The sequence below is a fragment of the Heloderma suspectum genome, chromosome 5 (genome assembly GCF_057233095.1).
Source record: "Heloderma suspectum isolate Gila_16-S chromosome 5, 16-S_ref, whole genome shotgun sequence".
In the NCBI taxonomy this organism is placed as follows: domain Eukaryota; kingdom Metazoa; phylum Chordata; class Lepidosauria; order Squamata; family Helodermatidae; genus Heloderma; species Heloderma suspectum.
Window position 1 is genome coordinate 197,250,210 of NC_139462.1, and position 27,874 is coordinate 197,278,083.

General features: G+C 43.5%; 1 protein-coding gene across 2 annotated transcripts in view; it reads right to left on the reverse strand.

The window, feature by feature from the left end:
• Positions 1–5,003: 5,003 nt before the first annotated feature.
• Positions 5,004–27,874, reverse strand: part of FAM171A1 (family with sequence similarity 171 member A1) — a 101,517-nt gene continuing 78,646 nt past the window's right edge. Inside the window, exons 6-8 of one of the 2 annotated variants that reach the window (XM_084858969.1) lie at positions 13,072–13,188; positions 10,930–11,044; positions 5,004–7,826 (exon numbers count right to left, since the gene is read on the reverse strand). In XM_084858969.1, the coding sequence (XP_084715095.1) occupies positions 6,128–7,826; positions 10,930–11,044; positions 13,072–13,188 (1,931 nt within the window). In that variant the 3' untranslated portion in view covers positions 5,004–6,127. The remainder of the gene's footprint in view (positions 7,827–10,929; positions 11,045–13,071; positions 13,189–27,874) is intronic. The other variant, XM_084858970.1, reaches the window with a different exon arrangement.

Consider the following 27,874-nt stretch of genomic DNA (forward strand, 5'->3'; position numbering starts at 1 on the left):
AGGAGGAAGGTGAGTAGTGGCGGAGGATGCCTAGAGCCATGAATTCTAGAAAGAAGTAGGATCCCAAGGGTGGTCCAGGAGTTTGTCTTGCCCAGCTTCAGCTTCCAGGTCTCCCTGCATCCCATCCTGGCTGCCTTCTGTTCTACTAAGTGAGGAGGAGGGAGGGCTTTCCCTGATTACACTGGTGGAAGGAACTGCTGTTTAAGTTACCTCTACAGGAGCTGATGAAAGCCCTCTAAGGAGCAGCTTCTTTTGCGTTTGAGCCTCTGGGCAAGGGAAGGAACTACATACCAGAAGGTTCTTTTGTTATTCCCTTCTTCCCACGCCCCTGCATTAAAATAATCATAGGCCTCACTCTGCCCAGACTCAAAAGGATGCCATCCCTGTAGGGTAGGATTCCAGAGTGTTGTGTTCAATTCTCCAGGACACTGTCTCTGTGGACCACCTCTGTCTGTACCCTGGCACACACCTCATAACCACTACCAAGAGATGATTGGATGCATTTCTCTGTGGCTCATTCCCATGCCACTCCACCAACATGGGAACATAGTGACCATGTGGGAGAATCCTATCCTATCTCTGCAATCACCATTGCAGAGTTCCTTTATCCAGAGGGGTGCAGGAAACAGCCACGGGGAACTGGATGTAGTAGAAACATCTGAATCACTTTCAATTGTCTACAGCGGTGCATACAACAACAACAAAGGCAGTGCAAGGGAGGGAGTCAGAGGGACAGGCCTGACTTCACATTCTCACCTTCCTAAATTTGATGCAAGAGGCTTGTTGGGGACTCTGTCATTTACAACCTCAAAGGCCTTCCTTCTCTTTCCTTTCCAAATGCCTTAGACCAGCCTTCTCCAACTTGGTGTCTTCCAGATCTGTTGGATTACAAGTCCCATAATCCCTAATACAGCCATCGGAGGATACCACGTTGGGGAAGGCTGCCTTAGAAGAAACTGCCAAAGTGGGACTTGTGTATTCCATACCACCATGATTAGTTCTATCCTCCATGCAAAGGTGGCATAGGCAAGGTGTGCTGTGCTGGGGAAAATGGACTAACTGCGCACTCCTATACACCTCTACTCAGAAGTAAGAACCCCCGCGTGCAATGGGACTTACAGGTTAATTGCAGCCTAACTCTGCATATGTAGAGACGTCACCCAGCTGAATATCTTAGTTGATCATGAGTTTCAGTTGATTAATTGCCCAATTAAATTTGCATATGGGTAAAAATACTATAGTTTTGAAGCAAGAAGTTCATTCCAGACTAAATACTTGAACATGGATCCCACTGAGATAAATGGGATAAGTTAGTCATGGCTTAAGTGTAACTAGCAGGCTGCAATCCTGTTCACCAGGGATGGGAAGCCTGTGGACCTCTGGATGTTGTTGACTACAACTCCCATCTTCCCTGACCATTGCCCATGCTGGTTGAGGCTCTGCTTCAAGGGGCCACTGCACAATGGAAACAGGCACAAACTTATGAAGTCGACTTCTGAGCAGATGGGGAACAAAGGCAGGCAAGCAGGTCTAAACCATTATTATTATTATATTTATTTATATCCCGCCTTTTCCCCAATACTGGGACTCAAGGCAGCCTTGAGTTTGCCTGTTGTACATCTGGCTGTGCACACTATGGTGTGGGTTCTTAACTATGCTTAACACAAACCAGGGTTTTATGTCACATCTGGCCATAGTATCACTATGAGAAAAATGTAAGAATCTCTTCTATACTAAATACAATGACCATAGTAACATCTAGAAAGTTTACTGTTTTTTACTGGATTTACTGGACGTCATTCTTTACTGGAATGACATCTATCGAAATATTTAATGTACTACAAAACATCCATTATGGGCCTCTAATGCAGTAAACCCTTGATCTTGAAACATAACAAAAATGTTAAGTATGTATTATTTGGTACAGCACTGCAAAAGGTCTCAAGAAACTACTGTATGCACAACAGCTATCTTAATCTTTGTTGACATCATTTTTAGAACAAAATATACATAGTAAATGGCATTACACTCACAACAATTATTCTATTTCTTTAATGATATGCTCACCTTAGTTCCAATTTAGGAAATCATATAAATCTGACCCCAATGTTAAAGTATTCCAATGAGCTACTGCTAATTTCAAGAACATTTGAACACTTGTTTAATCTCAGCTGAATTTGAATTGCCTGGAATGTTCTCTTAAAAACATATAGGTATTAAAAGTGCCCTCAGAAAAACATACAAGTTTTACATAGCTCCATAACATTTGGGTTTCTGCCTTGCTGGCATTCGTAGGCACTTGCTGTTCATACACGCTAACCCACACTCAATAGTTGAGCATGGTTTGTTGTTGAACTGTGGATTGTTTGTTGAATCGTGGGTTAGTGTGTTGTCTGAACCCAGGACATTTTCTGCAGGATGACTTGTTAACCATGCAGTGTGGCTTGTTAACCCCACCCTCAACGACCCAACAACAAACCATGAGTTCTCAAGGTGGCTTGTTTGAGAAAAATAAGCCACATTGCTTGGTTAACAACCCATCTTGTGGAAGATGTCCTGAGTTCAAACAACATGCTAACCCCATAGTTCAACGAACCCACAGTTCAACAACAACTCACACTCAACCACTGAGTGTGGGTTAGTGTGTTGTGCGAACCGAGTCACTGTTAGTGGGATTGTGCTTTCTTTATTTCCTAAGAGGTTGACCACAGATGCTTTCCTCTACAATGCTTGAGAACTTCTCAGCTGGGTTTCACAGTCAGTGGCTCCTAGGTTAGCTTTCCTCTACCTGGTGCCCTCCAGATGTGTTGGACTGCAACTCCCAACATTCCCATGCTTGGGGAAGGTTGTACTAGGTTATCCCAGCATGATGACCTTCTTCATGTTTCAGTTATTAGAATCAAGGATGGATCCCCTACCTTCTCACACACACAGAAAATCAGGCAGAGTTCAGCAAATCTCTCTCTCTCTCTCTCACACACACACACACACACACACTGGGCCAAGTGTGCTTTCCTAGCTTAACAGCACCATGCTCTTTCTGTGAAAGTGGGAAGGCAATTTTGGGGAGGTGCGCGAGAAGTCTCTAAAAAAAAAAATTGGAGGTGGGGGAGTTAACATTTAATGATAGGGAGCAGAGGCCTCCTTTCCCACACCCCCTTCTCTTTGTTTCTTGTGGCAAATGGCACCCATTGCTCCTAAGCTACTCTGAGACCATTTCCTCTCTGCAGTGGATCTATGGAGGGAACATAGGAAGCTGCTTTATACTGATTCAGACCATTGGTCCATCTGGCCCAGTGTTCTTGACACCGGGCCAGTTCGCATATCACGACAAACCACCATGGGTTAATTAACCCTTGAGGGTGCTGCGGTACATGCCAGCTGCTATTTTGCATATGCAAACCCTGGCTTGTTGTGCCACACGAACTCGGGCAGTGGGGGCTGCACAAGGCTTAAACAAGATTTGTGTAACCCTAGAACAGACCATGGGTTATGAGAGGGTTGTTTAACCCTTGCACAACCCCCGCTGCCCAAGTTTGCATGACACAACAAGTCACGGAAGCTGCCGTCCGGGGCTTGCATATTAAATATGGTGACTGGCTTGTGCCGCAGTGGCCCCGAGGGTTAATTAACTCATGGTGGCTTGTCGTGACCTGTGAACTCAATCACTGGCCCAGTTTGTACGATCACCACTTGTATTCCCTAAGCTGTGGCAAGTGCCGGGTGCCATTTGTCCAATTACTGGCCTGTGCGCAGCTTGTTGCGTCCAAGCACGGGCGGCATGGCTTGTCTGAAGGAGAAACAACCCTCAAATAACCCAAGAACAGGCCATAGGTTATTTGAGGGTTGTTTCCCCATCAAACAAGCCACGCTGTCTGGGTTCGGACACAAGCTATGGCTTGTTTAAGCTGCTGTGATTGTGCGAACAGAGTCACTGACTTTCAGTGGGTGGAGATGACAGGGATCGAACCTGGGACCGTCTGCATAACTCTACCACCGAGTTATGACCCCTTCTACTCTACTACTGAGCTATGGCCCCTTCTACATGATGACATAACGTCCTTTGGGCAGTGGGGGGAGAAATGGCCCTGGAGCAGGCTCTACTGCTGCTGCCACTTGCCACAACTGCAAAAAATATTTTTAAAAAGAGAAAGAGAAGGGAGGAAAGAAACGTGACCCCCACAATTAAACCTAAGTCTCCTGCCCCCAAGGTTTTAAAGAACGTCTACACCCCAAAGATTGTGGATGCTTTTCTTCACCCCTTTCATCCCACCCTGAAGCCCCCATGAATATGCTGAAAAAGTTCCTAGCGGAACTTTCAGCCCAGCGCTAGAAAAAAAATGCATACTGCTCCCAACAAATTAGGTGAAGTCAAAACACATTACAAGGTGAAGTTCCCAGTCCTATCTTTGCCTCATAACAGTAAGGTGTAAGTGTGGCACATTTGCAGACAGTGGAGGCTGGTGGCTCTGATGTCAATGGGGTGGTGAATCTGCTCCGGGTTTCAGTCAGAACTCCAAAGGAGCTATCCAAGGTGCAAAGCTATCCAAAACTTTGCTGCAATCCCCCCCCCCATTTTTAGCTCATTTTTCCCGAGCTGGATACCCTCCTTGCATTTACTTTACTTTGGCAAGTGTGGGTTTGGAGACATGCACTGACTGACACAACATGCAATTCTACCCTGAGGTACATTTGATCATGACAAGATCTGTGTTGGGGACTGTCGTTCTACTTTCTTCAGACACTTCTAGACACACTCCCATTGGATCCAGGGAAGTTTCAGGATATCCATCAACGGAGATGTGCAAGAAAAGGTTGGGACAAGCAAGTGTCAGGGATACCTAGACAGAGGAATCCATGGGCACTAGATGAACTACTGGGGGGGGCTCCAACTGTGATTCCATGAAAATTAAGTAATAGGATTCAGGCAAACAAATCTTAATTCTCACTTTGCACAGCACCAGTATTTTTTCTACTAAATAACAATGCTGTGACTCCAAAGAGGTATTAAAAAAAATCCTCAATTTTTAAAAAGTTTATTTTTCAATTATAATTTTTGGATAACCAAGCAGCTTTATAGAGAGAAAGCACAGAAGTGTATCTGGCACTTTTGGATAGTACATAATAACTTTGCCCGGCATTTCTAAAACACATTCAGTCCACTTGCTTGGTTCGCAGTCCATGTTTTTCTTGAGCCTATATACACCATATATACAGTCGGTGAGACTATCTTCTTGGCTACTTTGGGGCTGTTCAAAGATGTCCTCTAGTCTATCTTTGCTAAACAGAATCCACAGTACACACCGTAACTAGAGAATACACTGAACTGAAATGGAAAGTCATTCAGCACAGACACTTGATGGCATGCAGTTTAAAGAAAAGGTACAGCTTCAGAAATGTTTTTAAAAATCTGAATATTCAAGGCGCTAGCAAAAGAAGGGGCTGTTCATTGTTCCTGTAAAAAAGGCACTTGGAGTGGGGGCTGGAACTGGAGGAATTGCAGCTGACTTAGAATTCAGTTTGGTTTCATAAAAAGGCTCTTCAAATACCAAGAAATGCCACTCGGGCTTCATGTAGAGAAAACCCAATTGCTGAGCAGACTACACGACATACAATGTTTTACAACTACCTTGTAAATAAGTAAGAAAAGCATAGTTTAAACAAAGATTACTAAAAAGCAGCAATGCATAGCCTTCCTTTGAGATAATGCATATCTGGAGACGTCAAGTGTCGGATTCTAATTAAAGATACCCTTTCAGTAGCATCATCATGATACAATTGAATTAAGCAAACGTAACAATATTTCACATAGATCCCTTTCCAGGGAAATCTGAGGTCATAATCTGCCATACCACATGCCAATATGTCCGAACGCCCTTGACGGCCGATGTCAAGTAAATGGAATCATCGTCACACTCTTTTAAGCTCTCTTGTGGGAAATCATACAGATTTTTCAGAGTAACTATTTGAATTTGCACAGTAATTCCTTGAGTGTACTTTCTCTGTTGTCCTCCCAAGGGTTAATTTCAACTCCTTTTCCCCCCTCTACAGACAAACTGAGAACATCCACCGAAAAAATATTTGGCAATTTTATATTCCATTGGAAAAAAGATAAATCTATTGTAGCTCACTTTAGATTGAAAGCCATGAGTGGTCTTTCCTCTCGCTTTTGCCAAGGACTTTTTTTATCTTCCCCTTGGTCATCGTCATCGTCCTCCTCCTCCTCCTCTTCAACTTCGTTGTGGATGCTTATTCCATGTTCTGGACTTGTTAAAGGCTCTGGTGAACTTTCTACAGTTCTTTTTATCGTTTCTTCCTGCAGGCTGGGCAACTGGCTAGCTGTTCTTCTGCTCCCTCCCTCCAGCAGACATCTTAGAGTACTGTCTTCTGGGCTGCAAACTGCAGTTCCACATTCACTGCCACTTTGGTCCATATCCTCCAAATATACAAGCTGCGTGTAAGCTGTGCTGTCTGGAACTTTCTGCTCTTTTTGTGGATGTACTTGCACTTGCGGATGGGTTTGTTGCAGAGACAAATGATCTCCCCTTCCCTTTCGGGCAGATTTTGGCTCGTTCATATCAACACCAGAATCCAAGCTGGCATCGTTGCTTCCATTCCTTCCAGCTCTTTGAAGGTCGATGTATGAATGTCTAACATGAGCGTTTGAACGCCCATCTAGTGAAACAAACCACGCCCGAGGATGAGGTAAAGGCTTGCCTCCACCTAACTCCATTAGAGCTTTCTCTGTAAGAAGCTGCACCTCAGTATTCATTTGCGCCAAAGAGGCGTCATTGAGCGATGCTGGAATGGATACCGATTCAGACATAGAAACATTTTGTGGGCTCCATTCACTAGCACCAGCTTCTTGCAAATGTTGTTGAGATATTGCTTGAGCAGCCAACTGCTGAGGCTGCATCTGTTGCTGGGAATGCGGAAAAAGCTGCGAATGAGGGCCCGACAGCTCTGCCTGGAGTCTTTCGATATCGATTTGTTGATCGGTGGGAACCACCAAAGGCTGGCTAACATAAGGATGTTCCCCGGGAAGCTTCATGTAATGACCTGGAATGACTAATGTAGGCAATACTTTTCTGTAAACACTGTCATTAACCTGATCAACAGAATTGCAGCAGACCAGCTGACCTGGCCGAGGGAAAGAAGTGGGTCTTTCAAGATGGTCGACAGAGCGAGACATCATACATTCAGTGGGTCTGCAGTCTAGCAGTTCTGTTTCAGGTGCGGAAGGGATGGGGTACAGTTGTTCCTGAATATTATATTTACTTCCTGTAGAAATATGGTTCATGGACGCTTGCTCTTGCTTTTCAAACAAAGGTCGAGTCAACATTGTGCTGTAACTCCTCCTATGATCTTCCTTGTCAGGGGAGTCGTATCCTTCTGACGTTTCAATAGATTTCCTTGGGTTTATAGGAAAAGTATCCACTGCTTTAAGATAGTCTTTTCGCAAAGTGTCACTGGACGCCATGTTTTCTAGAGACATCCGGCTCTGGTCCTTCTCCTTATGGGAAAGCAAGTCTTCTCGGGAACTAAATTCCTGTGAGGTGCTGTATGTATGTTTGAGCATGGGAGTACGCATATCTGCTTCTCCACCCAAACACACTTTCTCCATATGGACAGCCCCAATCAGCTCCTTGTGACTCGAGGATTCTGTGTGTCTATTGCTAGCAACAGACAGCCCACCAGGAAATTCTGACTCGCGGCGTGAAAATATCAAGTTGAGGTGGGACATAGAGGTTGACTGATCCTTCTTGGCGCCACTGAGTGTCGAGGACAACTGCAGTTTCTTATGACGTGGTTTCAAACACTTTCTCCTATCATGAAAAAAAAATAACAAAAACAGTTAACATTAAGGGAGACCTGCAACAAAATGTTGTGAGCTTGTCCTCTAACAGTAGTGCTCCTAGTCAGGGTTTCAGCCAGCTATGCCCTCTACCGAATGCCCCTGTAAGGCAGGGGTAAGCAACACTGCAGGCACCAACATGCTCCCAGACACCTTTCTTGGCACCCGCCAAGGTGGCCTACCCCACCCATTTTTTTAAAAAAACATTAACACATTTTCTTACCAGCAGCTATGATTGCTGTGACATAGGTTTCTGCTGGTGCTCAAAACTGTGGGTTCAAAGGAGTTCTTTAGTGTGTTGGAGCTCAGCCCCCACCTCTCCCTTGTATTCAAGTCTTTTGGACAGGTTACTTGTCCTTTGCCATTCCTCCCATGCTAGCCATACTCTTGTTTTCTCAGGGGCCTGTTTTGGCTCCAGTCTGCTGGCACTCAACCACCTGAGTTTGCCATTAGTTACATTTAATTTTTTAAAAAATATATTTTTGCAAATACAACAGTAACAAACAAAAAAACGCAAAAAGGAGAAGGACCACAAAAGCGAGAAAAAAGAAGGAAAAAAGAATATATTATAAAACATATCCATGCACAAAATTCATGTATTTATTTGATTTATATACCACTGACCATATTTAAAAGTATCTCTGAGTGGTATATACATTAATATAAGCAGTCCATAAATCTAAATAAGCATCCATATGAGATTGATAGCTGTAGGAGATATGTTCAAATATAGCAAGAGCAGTAAGATCTTCAGTCCATTGAATGATAGGTAGTCGGTGTTTATCCTTCCAAGCTTGAAGTATAGGTCTCTTTGCAACTGTCAGGGCTTTCTGTATCCGCTTTTTCTGTCCTTCTATTAATCGCCACATCACAGGGATGTAATTTTAAAGCGCATAAACATCCACTATTACCACAGATATTTCAAGAACAATATTTATACGAGCAATGGCTTCCAATCAAAAGGAAGCTGCTACAGGACATACCCACATCATATACCTCAATGAGGCATTGTCCTCATTACATCACCAGCATCTGGCAGAACTAGCCAGCTTCTTCTTAACAAGCCCCCAGTATAATTTTTTGTTGAACCAGCCTCAACTTTAAATTTACAGAAATTGTACATATGGAAGCTGGCAACTTTCTACTGATTAGACTATACAGAGCATTCCAACTCCTTATTCCATTCCTCTCTGACATTCTGAACATCTACTACATTCCGAAAGACTTTTATAAACAGCTATTCTGGGCTTAGCTTTCTGTAAAGAACCAATTAATTCCTCCAACTCATTGCTGATGGCCTGTGTATAGACTCCAACAAATGCTATAGCTGAGTATACCGCCAAATAGCACTACACAGTAAATACTACCTAATCCGCAATGCTGAAAATAGTAAAAACTCATCGCCCAATCCTATCAACTGATCTAAAGTATAAATTCCATTATCATCCCAATTCCTCCACATAAAATGCCATCTCTCTATTTTCAAGACTGGATTTGCCCATACCGTTAATTTAGCAAGCAAATATCTTTCTCAGAGGTCTGTTTTGGCTTCAGTCTGTCGGCACTCAACCAGCTGAGTTTGCTATTAGTTACATTTAATATTTAATTTGCAGACATCAATACTAAAACTCACTAGGTCAAGCAAAAAAACATAAGAAAGAAGAAAACCAGGCTTCCAATTCTCTGTATCACAATTAAAATTAACAGATATCAATTCTGCATGAATTAGGGACACCATAACTAACTAGTTTTACTCCAAAGGAATTCCTTTGAAGAGAATTGAAAAAACAAAAACCCAACTAATCTTTAGTCATTGGCCATGGATCAGTATTTATGTTACAACAAAGATCCTTGTAAACTGATCACACACACTGCCCTGGAGCGAGTGAAGCTTCAGTACTCTTCAATTTGAATGAAAGTTTATACAATCTCCTGTGTGATTATTGGGAACTTTTTACAACTACATTTTCATCACAGTGTAGATTGTAGCAAAAGCATATGCAAGACTAACATGTGCTGAATCTCATTCTTCCTTTGCTTTTTTGTTTTCTGGTTTCATAGCCCCAGTGGAGGCTGGTGGCTCTGATGTCCGTGGGGTGGTGAATCTGCTCCAGGTTTCAGTCAGGGCTCTAATGTGGCTATCCAAAGTGCTTCCCACCTTGAACAGCTCCTTTAGAGTTCTGGCTGGTTTTGACTGAAACTCAGAGCAAATTTACTGCCCTACTGACCTTGGAGCCTCCAGGCTCCACTATATAACCTTACTAAACATAAAGACCTATTTTATTTTACATTTAATTTCTGAATGTCTGTGTTCCCTACCCAAGTCCAAAAGGGTCCTCTAGAATAAACTAACTAGTTCTTCTTTACAGTACTTTATATGTTAAAGAAAAGTTAGACTTCCTTTAATATATGACAGTCAATGAGTTGGTTCAGACAAATGGGTGGGATCCAAAGGTGCTGTTCTGTATATGGAAAAAGTCATCCACTCACAGAAGGGATACCTTCATGTTGAGCTAGAGCAGGGGTGTCGAACCTCTTTCAGCCCGAGGGCTGAATTCAATTTCAGATAAGCCTTCGGAAATCACATTCCAGTTGTAGGCAAGGCCAAAGGCGCATGGCCAAATTACCACAGCAGATTTTAGCTTAAAAGTTCTTATCAGCAACTAAGCCTTGTGAGAGGCATTTCAACCTTTTAGAATGGGGCAAAAAATGTTGAAAAGCTGGGAAACCACCAAAAGTTCAGCGATCGGGGGAAAGAGACGGAAGCAACCCCAGAGAGCTGAATTTGACCCACGAACTTGAGATTTGACATCCCTGTGCTAGAGCATGCACACAAAAAATGAAACGACATCTGGAGATGTTCTTCCACTTGACTATGCAGCACCTATTAGAGGGGGCTAATAGGCTGAAGTGCTGGGGGCTATTTCCCTTCCACTCACTGGAAGGGAAATAGCCCCCAATACACACATGTGTATGTGTGTATTTGTGTGTGTTTGTTTGTCCACTGTGTGTTTGTTTTTTTTAAACCAACCCACTGTAATTAGAAAATTAATTATAAAAGTGAGACATTTTACCTGCAGTAGTACAAAAGGAGGCCCAGCAATACAAGGAATATAAGAGCCATCCCTCCTAGAATTGCCAAAAGAAACACTGTGTGGTAAGTGGTTATGTCCTGGGTTACAATGGGACCTAGAAGAGAAAATGTTTTAACATTTTAAAGAAATTCAGTTCCTTTAAAATTGAGCTTATAGGTGTCACTAAACACCCAATACACACATGTGCAGATGAATGAGGAGACAGAACATGCAGCACTACTTCAGACTACCTCTTTTGAATCCTTCCCCGCGTAAAAACTTTCCAGTAAGTCAAAACTTTCCTGCAAGTCACCTTGGGAGGGCTTCTGCCCTGAAAAGGCGGCCCAGAAAATTTTTTCGTCATCATCATGATTATGATCATCACATCCGTGAGAAAGGTACTAACCAAACCTGCTCCCTGTTCTGGGTGTTTTTCTCATAGGGGAACATTCAAAAATGTGACCCACTGCCTACAGTCAGCTGTGATATACAAGCCATTCACCACCTCAGATCTTTACCTCCTCATTCCCACCACATTCTGCTGCAGGTGTAGCCCAGGCCTAAAACTGATAGCAGAATCATTGCTGTGATGACTATTCCTGCAGTTAGGGAGATAGTCATTCTGTGAGCGGGTGAGCAGGGAAACTTCAGCCAGCATTTCCAGGGCAGGAAAATCCAGCACGGCCGAATTCATGGGCTAGTAGCAGTTTTTCTGAAGACCATCATACACCACATTCCGCAGCAATAATAATAATAATCTGACATAAATCTGACAATTTTCCTGTCGCTACAGGGAAGCTTTCCAACCCCGCCTGCCACTCTCCCCCCATGCATACATTTGGTGAGACAAATGACTGCAGTAGATCATGTTCTTTCAAAGCAAAAGTATTCCTGTTCTTTGAACCGAACTCACAGAAGATCTTAACAATGTTTAAACTCTGCTTTCAGAATTCACTGATGTATCAGGACGTGATATTATTAACCACACAAACCTTTGAATCATGGGTGATATCCAACGCTACATGAGCAGAAGGCAAGCTCCTTCAACAGGTCTTTCCCTTCCCCATCTCACTGTGCAGTCCCCGCCCCCCCCCCCCGAAAAGCCTCTCTAGCGGGTAAAGGGGACCTACTGAATGTTGTATGTTATGGGGCTGCAGCAGGAGGAAGGAACTGCCGAAATTGGGAGCCTCGCGCAAGCACGGCAAGATTCCTCCACCCGATTTCAGGCAATTCCTTGCTCCCACTGCACCCCATAAGATACAGCCCCCAATGTGAAGCAGTCTTCCCGACACACTGGAGAGGTTTGCAGGGTGGGGAGAGGGGGCTGGAGGGGGAAGGAGGAGAAAGGAAGGATCTGTTGTGCGAGCTGCCATCCCCTAGTGAAGGGCTAGGAAATGTGGCACCTATGGGCACCAGTGTGCATTTGGACACCTTTCTTGGTGTCTGACAAGGGGCCTACCCCTCCTACTTTTTTTTAAAAAAGCAACAAAGTTTCTCACTGGCAGATAGAATTGCTTCAAAGCAAAGTGAGGGCCTCTAGACGCTCCCATCTCCTTTCCCCATGAATGCTCCTGGGCCACACACGGGGCTGACAGAGAATGGCTGGGTTCACACAACACGCTAACCCACACTCAGTGGTTGAGTGTGGGTTGTTGTTAAACCGTGGGTTAGCGTGTTGTCTGAACCCAGGACATTTTCCTCACAATGGCTTGTTAACCACGCAGTGTGACTTATTTTTCCTCAAACAAGCCACCTCGAGAACAAGCCAACATGGTTTGTTGTTGGGTTTTTCAGGGTGGTTAACAAGCCACTCTGCAGAAAATGTCCTGAGTTCAGACAAGACGCTAACCCACGGTTCAACGAACAACCCACAGTTCAACAACCCACACTCAACCACTGAGTGGGTTAGCATGTTGTGTGAAGAGCCCCATTCTTAGGAAGTGGAGATGGCAAGTGTCTGCAGGCCAATGCTTTCATCTGTAATGTGGCCATTTTGTGGAGGTGCCCAGTACACTTTCTCAAATTGCCAAATGTGCCCATGGGCCCAAAAAGGTTGCCTACCCCTGCACTAGGACAACACTGAATTTTACCCAGTATGTTTTGCAGTTATTTCAGGAACAATGAAAGAGAAATCTGTTTCACCTGGATTCGAGGGTGACAAGGCGGCAACCCAGTACCCCAGCTGTGGGGCAATATATGACCAGGTCATCTCATGTCCTTCTTGTTCTATGATGCCTAAGCTGCTTTTCAACCACGTCCCTGTAAAACAGGAGTTCAGAATGTATTTAGTAGTATAATACAAGGAAGGCATAACAAACGTAACAATTTTGTGTGAGTACATTGACAGACACACACATTTGTTAGTAGCAACCTTGTTCTAAAAAGGACATTTTGCTTAAAAAAAAGAAAAGAAACAAAGAGACCAATGCTGTACTTTCAACTGACAGTAAGGGCGCAATCCTATGCATGTTTAGACAGAAAAAATTATCTACAACTCCCAGCATTCATAGCAGGAGTTGTAGGCCTTTTTTCTGTCTAAACATGCAGAGGATTGCGCCCTAAGCTGCAGTGGCTTACTCCTGAGTAAACACATATAGAACTCTGCTGTAAGGGTCTCACTAGACATGACAGTAAATGTATCACCTGGAATCACATAAAAAATAACAATAGGCATGGGGTGGGAATGCTTAACCATTTCCTTCCCCACCACAGTCCCAGAACACCCACCCACCCAGCCGCCATTAGCTCTGGGAGGGAAGCCTCCATGGATATTCATCACGAGTGTGGCAGAAGAGGAAAGGGTTAAACCTCTCCTCCCCGTGTGCTGCGGTCCTTATAAAAACTGCCTCCCCTTGTCTTGTTATTTAAAAGAATAATAAAAAAAAGCCCTATGAAGAGAGACTGAAAGAACTGGGCATGTTTAGCCTTGAGAAGAGAAGAGATATGATAGCGCTCTTCAAGTACTTGAAAGGTTGTCACAGAGAGGAAGGCCAGGATCTCTTCTTGATCATCCCAGAGTGCAGGACACGGAATTATGGGCTCAAGTTACAGGAAACCAGATTCCGGCTGAACATCAGGAAAAACTTCCTGACTGTAAGAGCAATACGCCAATGGAACCAATTACCTGGGGAGGTGGTGGGCTCTCCCACACTGGAGGCCTTCCAAGACGAGGCTGGACAGCCATTTGTTAGGGATGCTCTGACTTGGATTCCTGCATTGAGCAGGGGGTTGGACTCGATGGCCTTGTAGGCCCCTTCCAACCCTACTATTCTATGATTCTATGATTCTCTGAAAAAGACATGACTCCAAGTGATGCTTTCACCATCCTGTCTAGTTCAGCCCTACATTGTCTAAAAAAAGAAAGGCTCCTAAAATGGCTTTGGCAGCTACCAAATGCCATTCCAGTTTCCGTTTGAAGGGAAATCCACACACGCCCTGCACTCTTCTTCTGATGCTCCATCTCTATAAACATTTGAACAGGTATCTCTCCCTGTAACAAATCTACCTGCAACAACAGGTAGATTGAACAATATCTCTGAAAAGTCGGAATAAACTCTTTGAGTTGTGGCACTGCACTGGTGAATCTCCCTTTTGGTGCACAGAATTTCCCTTTTGGAAAAGCATCTTATCATTCCCCCCCCTTGCTCCCTTAATATTGACATCACGTTGATCAGAATTTATCATGGGGGCTGCACATGCTATGCAGGAAGCTGCCTTATACTGAGTCAGAACACATAGGTCCCTCTAGCTAGGGACTGCATACCCTGACTTTGCCTTTTTAGGATTTCAGACAGGGGTCTTTCCTAGTCCATCCTGGAGATGCTGGAGACTGAACCAGGTACCTTTTGTATGCAACGCTTGTACTCTCCTAAATATTCTCGTGCACTGAATGGAAATACTTGGATCTTGGCATTCACTATTGTACTGAGTCATGTAGGCTTCCAATTTGGAAGGGATTCTTGGAGGAAAAGAGCAGCCCTCCCATGACCACAGTTCTTGTGGTTGTAACCATTAACAGAGCAATCCTATACATCTCTACTCAGAAGTAAGTGACACCAAATTTAATGGTGCTTATTATTCCCAGGTAAATTGCTACAGGATTGCAACATAAATGTTCCTCAAATTTCCAGTTATCCGTATGTATGAATATTTCTACATGCATTATACCACTAACATTGTATTTACTGCATTTAAGGAGGGAAAGTCATTATTTAAATTTTTAAAAATGTGAATATAACCATTAGGATATAAATCAATATTGGTAGTTTTCAAATACACAAACAAAATGCTAAGAATGGCAAAAGCTGAATTTTACTTTATTAAAGGAACACTAGGAGTTTTGCTTTCCCACCACCAGGGGGCACCACAGTTAGCAATGGAAAGAAGAAAAGAACACACACCTGGAGACCAGAACAATTCAAGTTACACTGTATTTATGATACACGTCATTCTGTTTGAGACAGTGGGTCAACTTCTCCTCACGTTAAGTTTCTCAAAAATTACATATTCTAATGACCCATTTAATATTAGAATTATTCCCTGTGTTGCAATTCTATCTCAGGAAAATAACATTGTCATCAAGAAAATCAAGAATATTCGAATTACTTGGAAATACAAAAGCAATGTATAAAAGCTGATAAGATTTCCTTTGCAACAGATATTCTACAGGGGAAGCTTGCATCCAGCCACCCTGACTCATGTTGTTGTTGTTCAGTCGTTCAGTCGTGTCCGACTCTTTGTGACCCCATGGACCATAGCACGCCAGGCCTTCCTGTCCTGCGCTCTCTCCCGGAGCGTGCTCAAGTTCATATTCATTGCATCGGTGATGCTATCTAGCCATCTCATCCTCTGCTGTCCCCTTCTCCTTTTGCCTTCAGTCTTTCCCAGCATCAGGGTCTTTTCCAGAGAGTTTTCTCTTCGCATTAGGTGGCCAAAATATTTGAGCTTCAGCTTCAGTATCTGTCCTTCCAATGAGCACTCAGGGTTGATTTCCTTGGGGATGGACTGATTTGACCTCCTTGCAGTCCAGGGAACTCGTAAGAGTCTTCTCCAGCACCACAGTTCGAAAGCATCAATTCTTCGCCGCTCAGCCTTCCTTATAGTCCAGCTCTCACAGCCATACATTACTACTGGGAAAACCATAGCTTTGATTAGATGGACCTTTGTCGGCAAGGTGATGTCTCTGCTTCTTACTATGCTGTCTAGGTTTGCCATAGCTTTCCTCCCAAGGAGCAAGCGTCTTTTAATTTCATGGCTACAGTCACCATCTGCGGTGATCTTGGAGCCCAAGAAAGTAAAATCTGTCACTGCTTCCATTTCTTCCCCTTCTATATGCCAGGAAGCGATGGGGCCAGATGCCATGATCTTAGTTTTCTTAATGTTGAGTTTCAAACCAGCTTTTGCACTCTCCTCTTTCACCCTCAACAAGAGGCTCTTGAGATCCTCTTCGCTTTCTGCCATTAGGGTGGTATCGTCTGCATATCGGAGGTTGTTGATAATTCTCCCAGCAATCTTAATTCCGACCTCTGATTCATCCAACCCGGCATTTCTCATGATGTACTCTGCATATAAGTTAAATAAGCAGGGTGACAATATGCAGCCTTGTCGTACTCCTTTCCCAATTTTGAACCACTCGGTTGTTCCATGTCTGGTTCTTACTGTTGCTTCTTGACCCTCGTACAGGTTTCTCAGGAGACAGGTAAGGTGGTCTGGTACTCCCATCACTTTAAGAATTTGCCACAGTTTGTTGTGATCCACACAATCAAAGGCTTTAGCGTAGTCAATGAAGCAGAAATAGACATTTTTCTGGAATTCTCTTGCTTTCTCCATGATGCAGCGAATGTTGGCGATTTGATCTCTAGTTCCTCTGCCTCTTCGAAACCCAGCTTGTACTTCCGGTAGTTCTCGGTTCGCATACTGCTGAAGCCTATCTTGTAGGATTTTGTGCATCACCTTGCTGGCATGTGAAATGAGCGCAATTGTGCGGTAGTTTGAACACTCTTTGGCATTGCCCTTCTTTGGAATTGGAATGTAAACTGACCTTTTCCAGTCTTGCGGCCATTGTTGAGTGTTCCAAATTTGTTGGCATATTGAATGCAGCACTTTAACAGCATCATCTTTTAGGATTTTAAATAGCTCAACTGGAATACTGTCATCTCCGCTAGCTTTGTTGTTACTAATGCTTCCTAAGGCCCACTTGACTTCACGCTCGAGGATGTCCGGCTCAAGTTCAGTGACCGCACTATCATGGCTATCAGGGACATTAAGATCTTTCCTATATAGTTCTTCTGTGTATTCTTTTCACCTCTTCTTAATCTCATCTGCTTCTGTTAGGTCCCTGCCTTCTTTGTCCTTTATAATGCCCGTCTTTGCACAAAACGTTCCCTTGAGATCTCTGATTTTCTTGAAGAGATCTCTAGTCTTTCCCATTCTGTTGTTTTCCTCGATTTCTTTGCATTGTTCATTTAAGAAGGCCTTCTTGTCTCTCCTTGCTATTCTCTGGAACTCTGCATTCAGTTGGATATATCTCCCCCTTTCTCCCTTGCTTTTCACTTCCCTTCTTTCCTCAGCTACTTGTAAAGCCTCATCAGACAGCCACTTGGCTTTCTTGCATTTCTTTTTCTTTGGGATGGATTGAGTTGCTGCCTCCTGAACAATGTTACGGACCTCCGTCCATAGTTCCTCAGGCACTCTGTCTATCAGGTCTAATCCCTGAAATCTATTCCTCACCTCCACTGTTTATTCATAAGGGATATGATTGAGGTCATACCTGAATGGTTTAGTGGTTTTCCCTATGTTCTTCAATTTAAGCTGAAATTTTGCAAGAAGCAGCTCATGATCTGAGCCACAGTCAGCTCCAGGGCTAGTTTTTACTGACTGTATAGAGCTTCTCCATCTTTGGCTGCAAAGGACATAATCAATCTGATTTCGATATTGACCATCTGGTGATGTCCATGTGTAGAGTCGTCTCTTGTGCTGTTGGAAAAGAGTGTTTGCTATGATCAGCGTGTTCTCTTGGCAAAACTCTATTAGCTTTTGTCCTGCTTCATTTTGTACACCAAGGCCATGCCTGCCTGTTATCCCAGTGATTTCTTGACTTCCTACTTTAGCATTCCAATCCCCTATGATGAAGAGGACATCTTTGTTTGGTGTTAGTTCTAGAAGGTGTTGTAGGTCTTCATAGAACCGATCAACCTCAGCTTCTTCGGCATCAGTGGTTGGGGCACAGACTTGAATTACTGTGATGTTGAATGGTTTGCCTTGGATTCGTACTGAGATCATTCTATCGTTTTTGAGATTGTACCCCAGTACTGCTTTTCCCACCCTTTTGTTGACTATGAGTGCTACTCCATTTCTTCTAAGGGATTCTTGCCCACAATAGTAGATATGATGGTCACCTGAATTAAATTCACCCATGCCTGTCCATTTTAGTTCGCTGATTCCCAAGATGTCGATGTTCAATCTTGCCATCTCACGTTTGACCACCTCCAGCTTACCTTGATTCATTGATCTGACATTCCAGGTTCCTAAACAATATTGTTCTTTACAGCATCGGATTTTCTTTTCACCACCAGACACATCCACAGCTGAGTGTCCTTTCGGCTTTGGCCCAGCCACTTCATTCTTTCTGGAGCTACTTGGAAATACCCTCTGCTCTTCCCCAGTAGTATATTGGACACCTTCCGACCTGAGGGTCTCATCTTCCGGCGTCATCTTTTTTAGCCTCGTGATACGTTCCATGGGGTTTTCTTGGCAAGAATACTGGAGTGGGTTGCCATTTCCTTCTCCAGTGGACCACATTTTGTCAGAACTCTCTGCCATGACCTGTCCGTCTTGGGTGGCCCTGCACGGCATAGCTTATGGCTTCACTGAGTTACGCAAGCCCCTTCGCCACAACAAGGCAGTGATCCATGAAGGGGCTGACTCATGTTACTCTTCACTAATATAAAAAAAATCCTTGCAGTGCCTCTTTAAAAGCCCTCCTTTTTCAATACATTTCCCTCCTGCACAATGTAGCCATCAAAGAAGCTTGTGGAGGCTACGTTCTAACACTCTTGCCCAGGGCTGGGCAAGACTTGGCCTGTGGGGAGTGACCTGCCCCTCAATTCTTCCCTGCCCATGCAACTACCCTGCTAACGCAGGGCACTCTAGGACCACTTTCCCTGCAGGCCCTGTGTAGCAGAAGATTTCGGCTCCTGCCAGCCCACCAATCTGCTGTTTGGCAGGCTGGCATCCATTTCCCAACAGAATTGGGGGCTCCACCCGCCTGCTAAACAACTGTTTGCCTAAAGCCAAGCAAGGATGGGGTCAGACACTTCTCGTTTGGGAGGGAATTCCAGAATCTTGGTGCCAATGTTGAAAAGGCCCTGCCTCTACCCACTTCCCCTAAGACACCAGAGGGATACAGAGGCAGGCTCTTTCATGGCAAACTGAGTAGTTTATTTTGTTGGTGCGACTGTTCCATTTCTAAATTAATTGAATTATCATGATGCAAAAGCAATACATATGCATGTTAGAATAGACAAGATGGTTAATTTTTGTAATTGCTTTCAACTAGTTGTAAGCTATACTGAGTGCTGTGATGACAAAAGAGAAGGATATAGATTGTCTCAATAAACAAATAAACAGAAGGAGTTTGAACTCCTTATCGTGTAACTAAAGATATCTCAGTTTAACACTGAAATCACTTTATAATATTTCATAGTTTTTTATAGAGTTCATTTTGAACTTACAAACTTATCTCAGTAAGACAAAGAAAATCATTACAATTCTACCTAGTTTAACGTAACTTTTTTATGCATTTCATACCAGATCTCCCTCCCTCTGCTTATTGTTAAAGTTTCTTATAGGTTTCAATCTCCTCTTCATGGGTAAGAAAGGAGGAGGAGAGGAGGGGGAAGCACATGAGCCCAAGGCTCACTGCAGCAAAACTTCCTTGCAGGAAGCCATGGTTTCACATTGCACATGAACATGGTAGGTGACTTTCTCATGACCAGAGATCCGAGATCATGGTCAGCTTCACTTACCATGGAGCAGCCACTTTGAGCAACACTTTCTGGTGGAGAGGCCATCACCCTGCCTCCAACTGCCATCTATGGGTGCGTGTTTTTTTTAGAAAAAGAGGTCTAGTCCAGAGCAGAGGACTGGATCCAGATTTAGACATATGCAATTGGGCTGGTAACAAGTCCATACTCCAGGAAATAAAGCCAGACTGCTCACTTGAGGGAATGATATTAAAGGCAAAACTGAAGTACTTTGGCCACATCATGAGAAGACAGGATACCCTGGAGAAGATGCTGATGCTAGGGAAAGTGGAAGGCAAAAGGAAGAGGGGCCGACCAAGGGCAGGATGGATGGATGATATTCTGGAGGTGATGGACTCGACCTTGGGGGAGCTGGGGGTGGCGACGGCCGACAGGAAGCTCTGGCGTGGGCTGGTCCAAGAAGTCACGAAGAGTTGGAAGCGACTGACCGAACAAACAACAACAATTAGGCTGGTGGACTTCCCCCCACCCACCGAAAATGCTACACAGAAGCTCGGGGAATGGGGAGGGGCAGGGGATGCGCATGAGCATAATGCTAACTGTTGGCATAATAAACCATGTTTTATTAAGCCAAGGTTGTTACATATGAACCAGCTCTCTCCTGACTTAATCTTGAACCCTGAAAGTTGGCCAACACAAGTAGATCCGACAATACTTCTGAAAGATACTAAGGCTTGGATCTGTTGAGTCTCTAAAAAAGGGGAAGGGTTTTCTACAATTAGAGTGGGGCGTAGTCACCGAGGAAACATACCTGCTCACATCCTTATCTGAATCTGACACATGTGTAGTATCATGTAGGGCAGGGATGAGTCAAAGTTAGATCAGGATCTACTGGCAGATCTCTGGGTGATTTGCAGCAAGTGTTTCTGAAACCCAATTGTCTAACAGTAGCAAGAACTAAAAGCTTCTCCCCTTCCCTAAATTAGGTTGCTGGAAAATAATGCTTGGAGGAAAATCAGCAATGAGATTGTTGTGTGAAAGGACTTATGACCTTAGTTCTGGTGCTGATTGTAAATTCCAGGGCTGCCCATGTGCTTAGTGGCATTCTGTTCCTTAATTCCTAGTGTATGTCTGCCTCCCTGAGCCACTATTTTGCACCTGGCTCCAGCTGGTGGATTTCAGGGTTCTAGTAAAAAGTGATTCTACAAGCCTGACGTCTGCCCACTCATGGTGCAGAACACCCTCAGGATTGTTACCGAATGCTTGGGAGAAGACCGCCTTCAAAGTATGTTGGGCCGAAGCAATGTAGGGCTTTAAAGGTTCAAACCAGTGTCTTGTGTCCAGAAGAGAGTTTGCCGCCTGAGGTTGCCAATTCTATTATTAAATAAAAATTTCCCAATAGACTGTCAATTGTTTAGTTTATAAATGACAATTTTAGTATTACTAGAAAAATGATAATTTGCTGCTTTGAAGGATGACGCAAAAAATCCAAACCACCTCTCCCCCATAATACAACAACGTTGGGGTGGATCCTTCCGTATTTATACTTAAAGTAGACCCACTGAAATCAATGGGACACAGTCATGACTAACTTAAGTCCCATTGATTTCAATGGACCTTCTCTAGGTATGGCTAATCTGGATTCAACCCATGTTGATTTTATACCATTGGGGCACCAAATGTACTTGAGACATCAAAATGTCCTGGGCTGTCTCAGTTTCCACCAAAGTACTCATCTACAGTAGACACTAGATTTCTTGGTACACCATCACAGAGCTGTTTCAGTCTTATATAGCTACTCTGCTGGATGTATCAAGGAGACAACATTAGCTGGCAAGCCATTTTCTCCCAGCAGGCCCCATAATCAGTCACCCCAATTAAATCCATAGGGTTCCTGTGGGGAGCCTCCTCCTGCCAAAACCTAAGATGGAATCTTTTATCATCACTATGTTTATTTTAAAATGCGCCAGTAAATGGGTCCAAAGTATTTTTTTAAAAAAATCCAACAACGTATACATATATACTGAAGGAAGGCCTATTTATTTATTTACATTTGAAAACTTTATAAATCTTCACCTGACAGTTTTGTTTGAAGCAACATACTGCTCTGTCAGTTAGCACCATAATGCTGGCTTCAAAAACTAGTCAGTCAATATCCAACATAGACAACGGAACTTTGGCTTTTTATAGAATTTTCCATGGAACAACTGCAGCTGGTTTTTATAGGCCACAATCAATGCTCATTTGGCTCCAGAAGAACCCAGATTAGATGTTTTCTGATTCTGCTCCAAACATACACTATCAGTATTAGGATACACTTTTTAAAAGTGATGTAACAGTTTGTGGGGGGACAGGGTCAGCAGGTAACATCCAGCCAAGGTATTTATCTGCTCCTCTCTAGGAGGAAATGTTATTCTTACCGGGAAACTAGTGTGCTAGGTCTACTTTTAATAACCAGGATGGAGAAGAAGAGCAAAAATTATGCTGGAATGCAGTGCAAAGATAGATGGAACTGCATTATACTGAGACCTCATTCAGATGTCCTATTACTGACATGGCTACTCTGTTCATTGGGCTGGTCTCACACCGGTGAGAAAACACCTATATACTTGTGCCCATGTTATGCCATGGTTAGCAACCCAGGTGGCCTGCAGACTGCTCAATGGTCCACTTAGCTCAGTACTTATTGTAACCAGCAGCAGATCTCCAGGTAAAGGGATTTTATTGCTGTAAGCCGCCTTGGAAGGGCTTCTGCTCTGAAAAGCGGCCAAGAAACGTTTCAAATAGTAAAATAAATACGCAAAACCTGCACAGTGGATTGTGTTTCTGATTCCTGTTGTATGAGCAGACTTCCACTCGTGCAACAGGTCTTCCGCTTGCTGTCCTCCCTGCTGCACCCCTCTGGAGCAGATTTGAGGCATGTATGGGGGCTGCAGTGGGGGAGAGGAAATCCATTCCACCAGCTGTTTCCGTTCCACAAGCACTGACTTGGCCTTGTTAAAGAGCCCCTAACTCACACAGGTACTACCACCCACATATAAATGCATAAAGGCCAGAATCCAGCCAACATCCAGTACTTCCAAGTCCCATTTATTTATTCTGGTGGCTTGGGCCATGCCCACAGTAAACGCAAGACTCTTATATTATAATATTTAATATTATGTCATGCTTTTCAGTAAGCTCAATATTTAATAATGCTATAAATTATTAAGCTGCAGTGCCTTCTTTTCTATTTCATAAAACTTTACTCCAGGCACTGATTAGAACAATGAACAATTTTAGCTTGCAGCGTCAATACTGAAGCCGCGCTATTCCATTAAAAAACGTATCCCACGCATTTAGCTTTTACCAGCTGCTGTGGTGCAATCAGGAAGTTACAGCCATTGCCTTCATTCTATGTCCCTGGGACTGTGTGTTATCCCACCTTCCCCTCGCTACTGGGAGCCAGTGGGAGTGTCTTCCTTTAGCAGTGTGGCATGAGGACAGGTGGATGAACAGTGAAGGTAACAGACTAGAAATCCAATGAGCACCACATATGTACGTTCAACTCCCACCCATTTGTGGTTTAGGAGAGAGGCCATAGCTCAGCCTTCCCCAACCTGATGCCTCTTCAGACAAGCTGAACTACAATTCCCATTATCCCCTGCCAGCTGGGAATGATGGAAGTTGTAGTCCAGTTTACCTGGAGGGGCATCAGATTGGGGGAGGCTGCCATAGCAGAAAAGCAGAGCATAGCTTGAAGCGAGATGCTCTGTGGTTCAGTTCCTGACATTCCATATAAAAAGGAACTTGGGCTATCAGGACTACAAAAGACCCCAAGACTGTGGGAGCCACTGCCAAGTCAGAGTAGACAATACTGCATTGGAGGGATCAAAGGCCTGACTCAGCATAAAGCAGTTTCATATGTTCACAAAGTTAAGGCACAATCCTAATGCATGTTCAGACAGAATGAAGTCCTACAACTCCCAGTGTGCCCCAGCTAGCATGGCTGACTTGGGCATGCTGGGAGTTGCAGGACTTTATCTTATCTTATTATTATTATATATTATTATTATATATATTATTATATAATTCAGGGTGCAATCCTATACATTTTGCCACTAGTTCCCTATTCCATTTACATCATAGGGTTCGCTGTAAAAGAAACATTTCGCAGTTATATTTTCCACATGAACTTTTTATAGAGAACATACTATCGATTACATTTACTCTATACATTAAAGTGATTTTTTTAAATGAACAGTGATGCACTTATTATGTTAAGATCGTGTAAAAGAAATTACTTAATAAAGAACACAAGCTGGTTTTCCTGCAATGAATATTATCTAATTCCAGTGTGTTTGAGACAAATTAATAGTCAAACAGCCGGTGACTGAAAGGCTGGTATTACTGGTTTCACTGAGTACAAGATGCAGTGATAGCCACCAACTCGGACCACTTTAAAGGGAGATTAAATAAATTAATGGAGGATAAAGCTATCAATGGCTAATAGTCACGATGGTTGTATGACAGAGGGGTGCAGAACCTCAGGTATGGGGTCCCAATCCAGACCATCCAGGATGCCTATATGATACTCTAGGGTTTTACAGATGGCCACACCCCTTCCCTTGGCCAAACCCCCTTTGCCCCAGCCACCAAGTGTTTGATGGTTTCTCAGCTTGGGTGCAGTTCCCCCACCTTCTATAAGGTAAAAATGCCTCTCTTAAGGCTTTGTTATTAGCAACAAGAGCTTTAAGCTAACTGTGCTGGTATTTTGGGTGGTTTGGCCCCACCCAGCACTGGAATGCTGAAAAAGATTTAGCAGATCTCCTTTGTGCTATATCCAGTGTTAGTTGCTGGCGAAGACAGGTGGGAAGGTGCTATTGGACTCACATCCTGATTTTGGGTTTCCCAGAGGCATCTGATTGGCCACCGTGCACGCAGAATGCTGTCCCCCACCCCCACTGGCTGAAATTAGCTCTAGAACACCAGACATTATTCTAGAGCCAATTTCAACATCCAGTGGGAGAAGACAGATGAAGCCATCATCCCTGTACCACCTCATCTGTTTCAAAAACGACCTGCAAGTGGAGAGAGCTAACATGCCAAAGGTTGTTATGTGCCTACGCAAGGAGATTTTGATGGATGGGCCTTTCTGTGTTCTAAGGTGGTACAAACATGGGAGGACTATACCATGCACCCCTACCCAGTTGCATTGGCAGCTCTTAGAATTCACTTTCATCTAGCTACAGATCACTTTTGTGATAGCTGGCATACCATTCCAAGCAGAGAGAAGCAAGCTTGGAGGAACAAAAAGAGAATAATCAAGTGTGCTGCACTTCCAAACGTTATTCTGAACTTCAAGGTTTGGTTTCCCTGTGCAGAATTGGTGGTCAACTTTTATCTTCAAGTACATCCTTTTTTAAGTTCGATATGAAGATCTTCTCCAAAGTGAGGAAGGGCGCAATCCTATTCATGTTTAGACAGAAAAAAGTCATACACCTCCCAGCATTCCTCAGCCACCCTAAACTGCCTTTTCATTAAAAGTTACATTTACCACCAGATTGGAGAGAAGTATGCCTTACCATCAATCAGCATGAGAAAGCTTGCCTCAAAATATTGTGTGTGTGCATGCATGTGTTTTACAGCAGAAAGCTATCAGGTGAGAACATAAAACATTTCAGAAGTGCATTCTAGACAATGACTGTAGCATCAAAAGTTCAAGCCTAGAGGCTTCCCCCACCCTCCTAATACACAGGGGTTAGAGCCATTGTTTTGAAGTTACCAGGCAACCCAAAAAGTAAGCATATATGGTCTGAGATCATACCTTCCTCACTCTCCCCCAGTTCTTCGGGTATTTTGTTGTTGCATGGCCTCCAGACAGTTTTACCTTCAGCCTGCCACTGTTTTATAGCAGAAACATCAACGTTTGGCAAAAAAACAAACCGTTCTGTTTATTTTTGGATGCCGATAAGGAAAGGAAACACACTTGTTCCGACATGCAATCTATATGATTTTTGCTGGGGGGGGAGGGGGAAATCCTCCCCAAAGGATAATCGCTTGATTTATTATTCAAATCCAAGTTGAACTTTGGATTTTTCCTCCTTTGTTCCCGCTGTCACTTTTAGTCTACTTTTCCATTGTATGTGTAAATTACCTGTCTAATATTGAACAAAGGAACACATCTCTTCTCCATACTTAGCAATTCTAATTACATCTGAAGTGGGAGGGAGGGTGAATTAGACACACAGGTAGTTTCCACTGTTTTTGCTCCCTAAACTCCCTTTTATTTTTTCTTTAAATACGTAGAGAGAAAGAACTCAAGAGACATCATATGTTGCATGGTTGACATAAAACATAATGCTTTCTTTTGCAATAAAAGCAGAACATATATAAGCAAAGGGTTTTTTTTAACTTCTAATTCTTTAGTTAACATTCAAACGCTATGTCACAGTCCCTTACCTAACCTCACAATTCACATTGTTTTTGATGAAAAGCTAAACCTATAGAACAACCCTCACCAACCTGGTGGCCTCCAGATGTGTTAGACTCCAATTCCCATCATCCCCAGCCAGCATGGAAGGCTGCTATAAAAGAAACGCTGGTAGAGCAGGGATGGGGAATGTGTGGCCCTCCAGATATTGTTGGACTGCAACTCCCATCATCCTTCACTACTGGTTATGCTAGCTGGGGCTGATGGAAGTTGCAGTCCAACAACATCAAGAGAGCCACACATTCTCCACCCCTTCTGTAGAGCATGTGCTCCGCATGACTAAGGAGGGCTCAGAAGTTGAAGCATGGGCAGGGAACCATTCAGCTATCATATATTTCCAGGGGAGATCGCCTGCTTTGAATGCAGAAGGGCTCCAGGTTCAATCCACAGCATCTCCAGTAGAAGAGATCAGGTAATACAGAAGACCTCTGCCTGAAACCAAGGAGAGCTGCTGCCAGAGTATTTTTATTTGTTTATTTATTTAAAACATTTGTATCCTGCCCTATATCATTAAGATCTCGGGGCGGTGTACAGATAAAATCAATGTAAACAGTATAAAAGAATAATTTAAACAGCTAAAAGCATATTAAACCATTAGAGAAGTTAATACCAATTAAAATGTAAAACAAAAAAACAGTTAAAACAGTGCAACTTTACAGAATGCCGTAGAGTAGACAATATTGCTGGACTAGATGGACAAATAGTCTGACCTGGTAAAAAGCTGCTTGCTAGGTTTATACCCATAGATCAGACTTCCCCTCCAGACATTTTGGACAACTACCATCATTCCTTCATTTCACATGCCAGCAAGGTGATGCTCAAAATCCTACAAGCTAGGCTTCAGCAGTATGCGAACCGAGAACTACCGGAAGTACAAGCTGGGTTTCGAAGAGGCAGAGGAACTAGAGATCAAATCGCCAACATTCGCTGCATCATGGAGAAAGCAAGAGAATTCCAGAAAAACGTCTATTTCTGCTTCATTGACTACGCTAAAGCCTTTGATTGTGTGGATCACAACAAACTGTGGCAAATTCTTAAAGTGATGGGAGTACCAGACCACCTTACCTGTCTCCTGAGAAACCTGTACGAGGGTCAAGAAGCAACAGTAAGAACCAGACATGGAACAACCGATTGGTTCAAAATTGGGAAAGGAGTACGACAAGGCTGCATATTGTCACCCTGCTTATTTAACTTATATGCAGAGTACATCATGAGAAATGCCGGGTTGGATGAATCAGAGGTCGGAATTAAGATTGCCGGGAGAATTATCAACAACCTCCGATATGCAGACGATACCACCCTAATGGCAGAAAGCGAAGAGGATCTCAAGAGCCTCTTGTTGAGGGTGAAAGAGGAGAGTGCAAAAGCTGGTTTGAAACTCAACATTAAAAAAACTCAGATCATGGCATCTGGCCCCATCACTTCCTGGCATATAGAAGGGGAAGAAATGGAAGCAGTGACAGATTTTACTTTCTTGGGCTCCAAGATC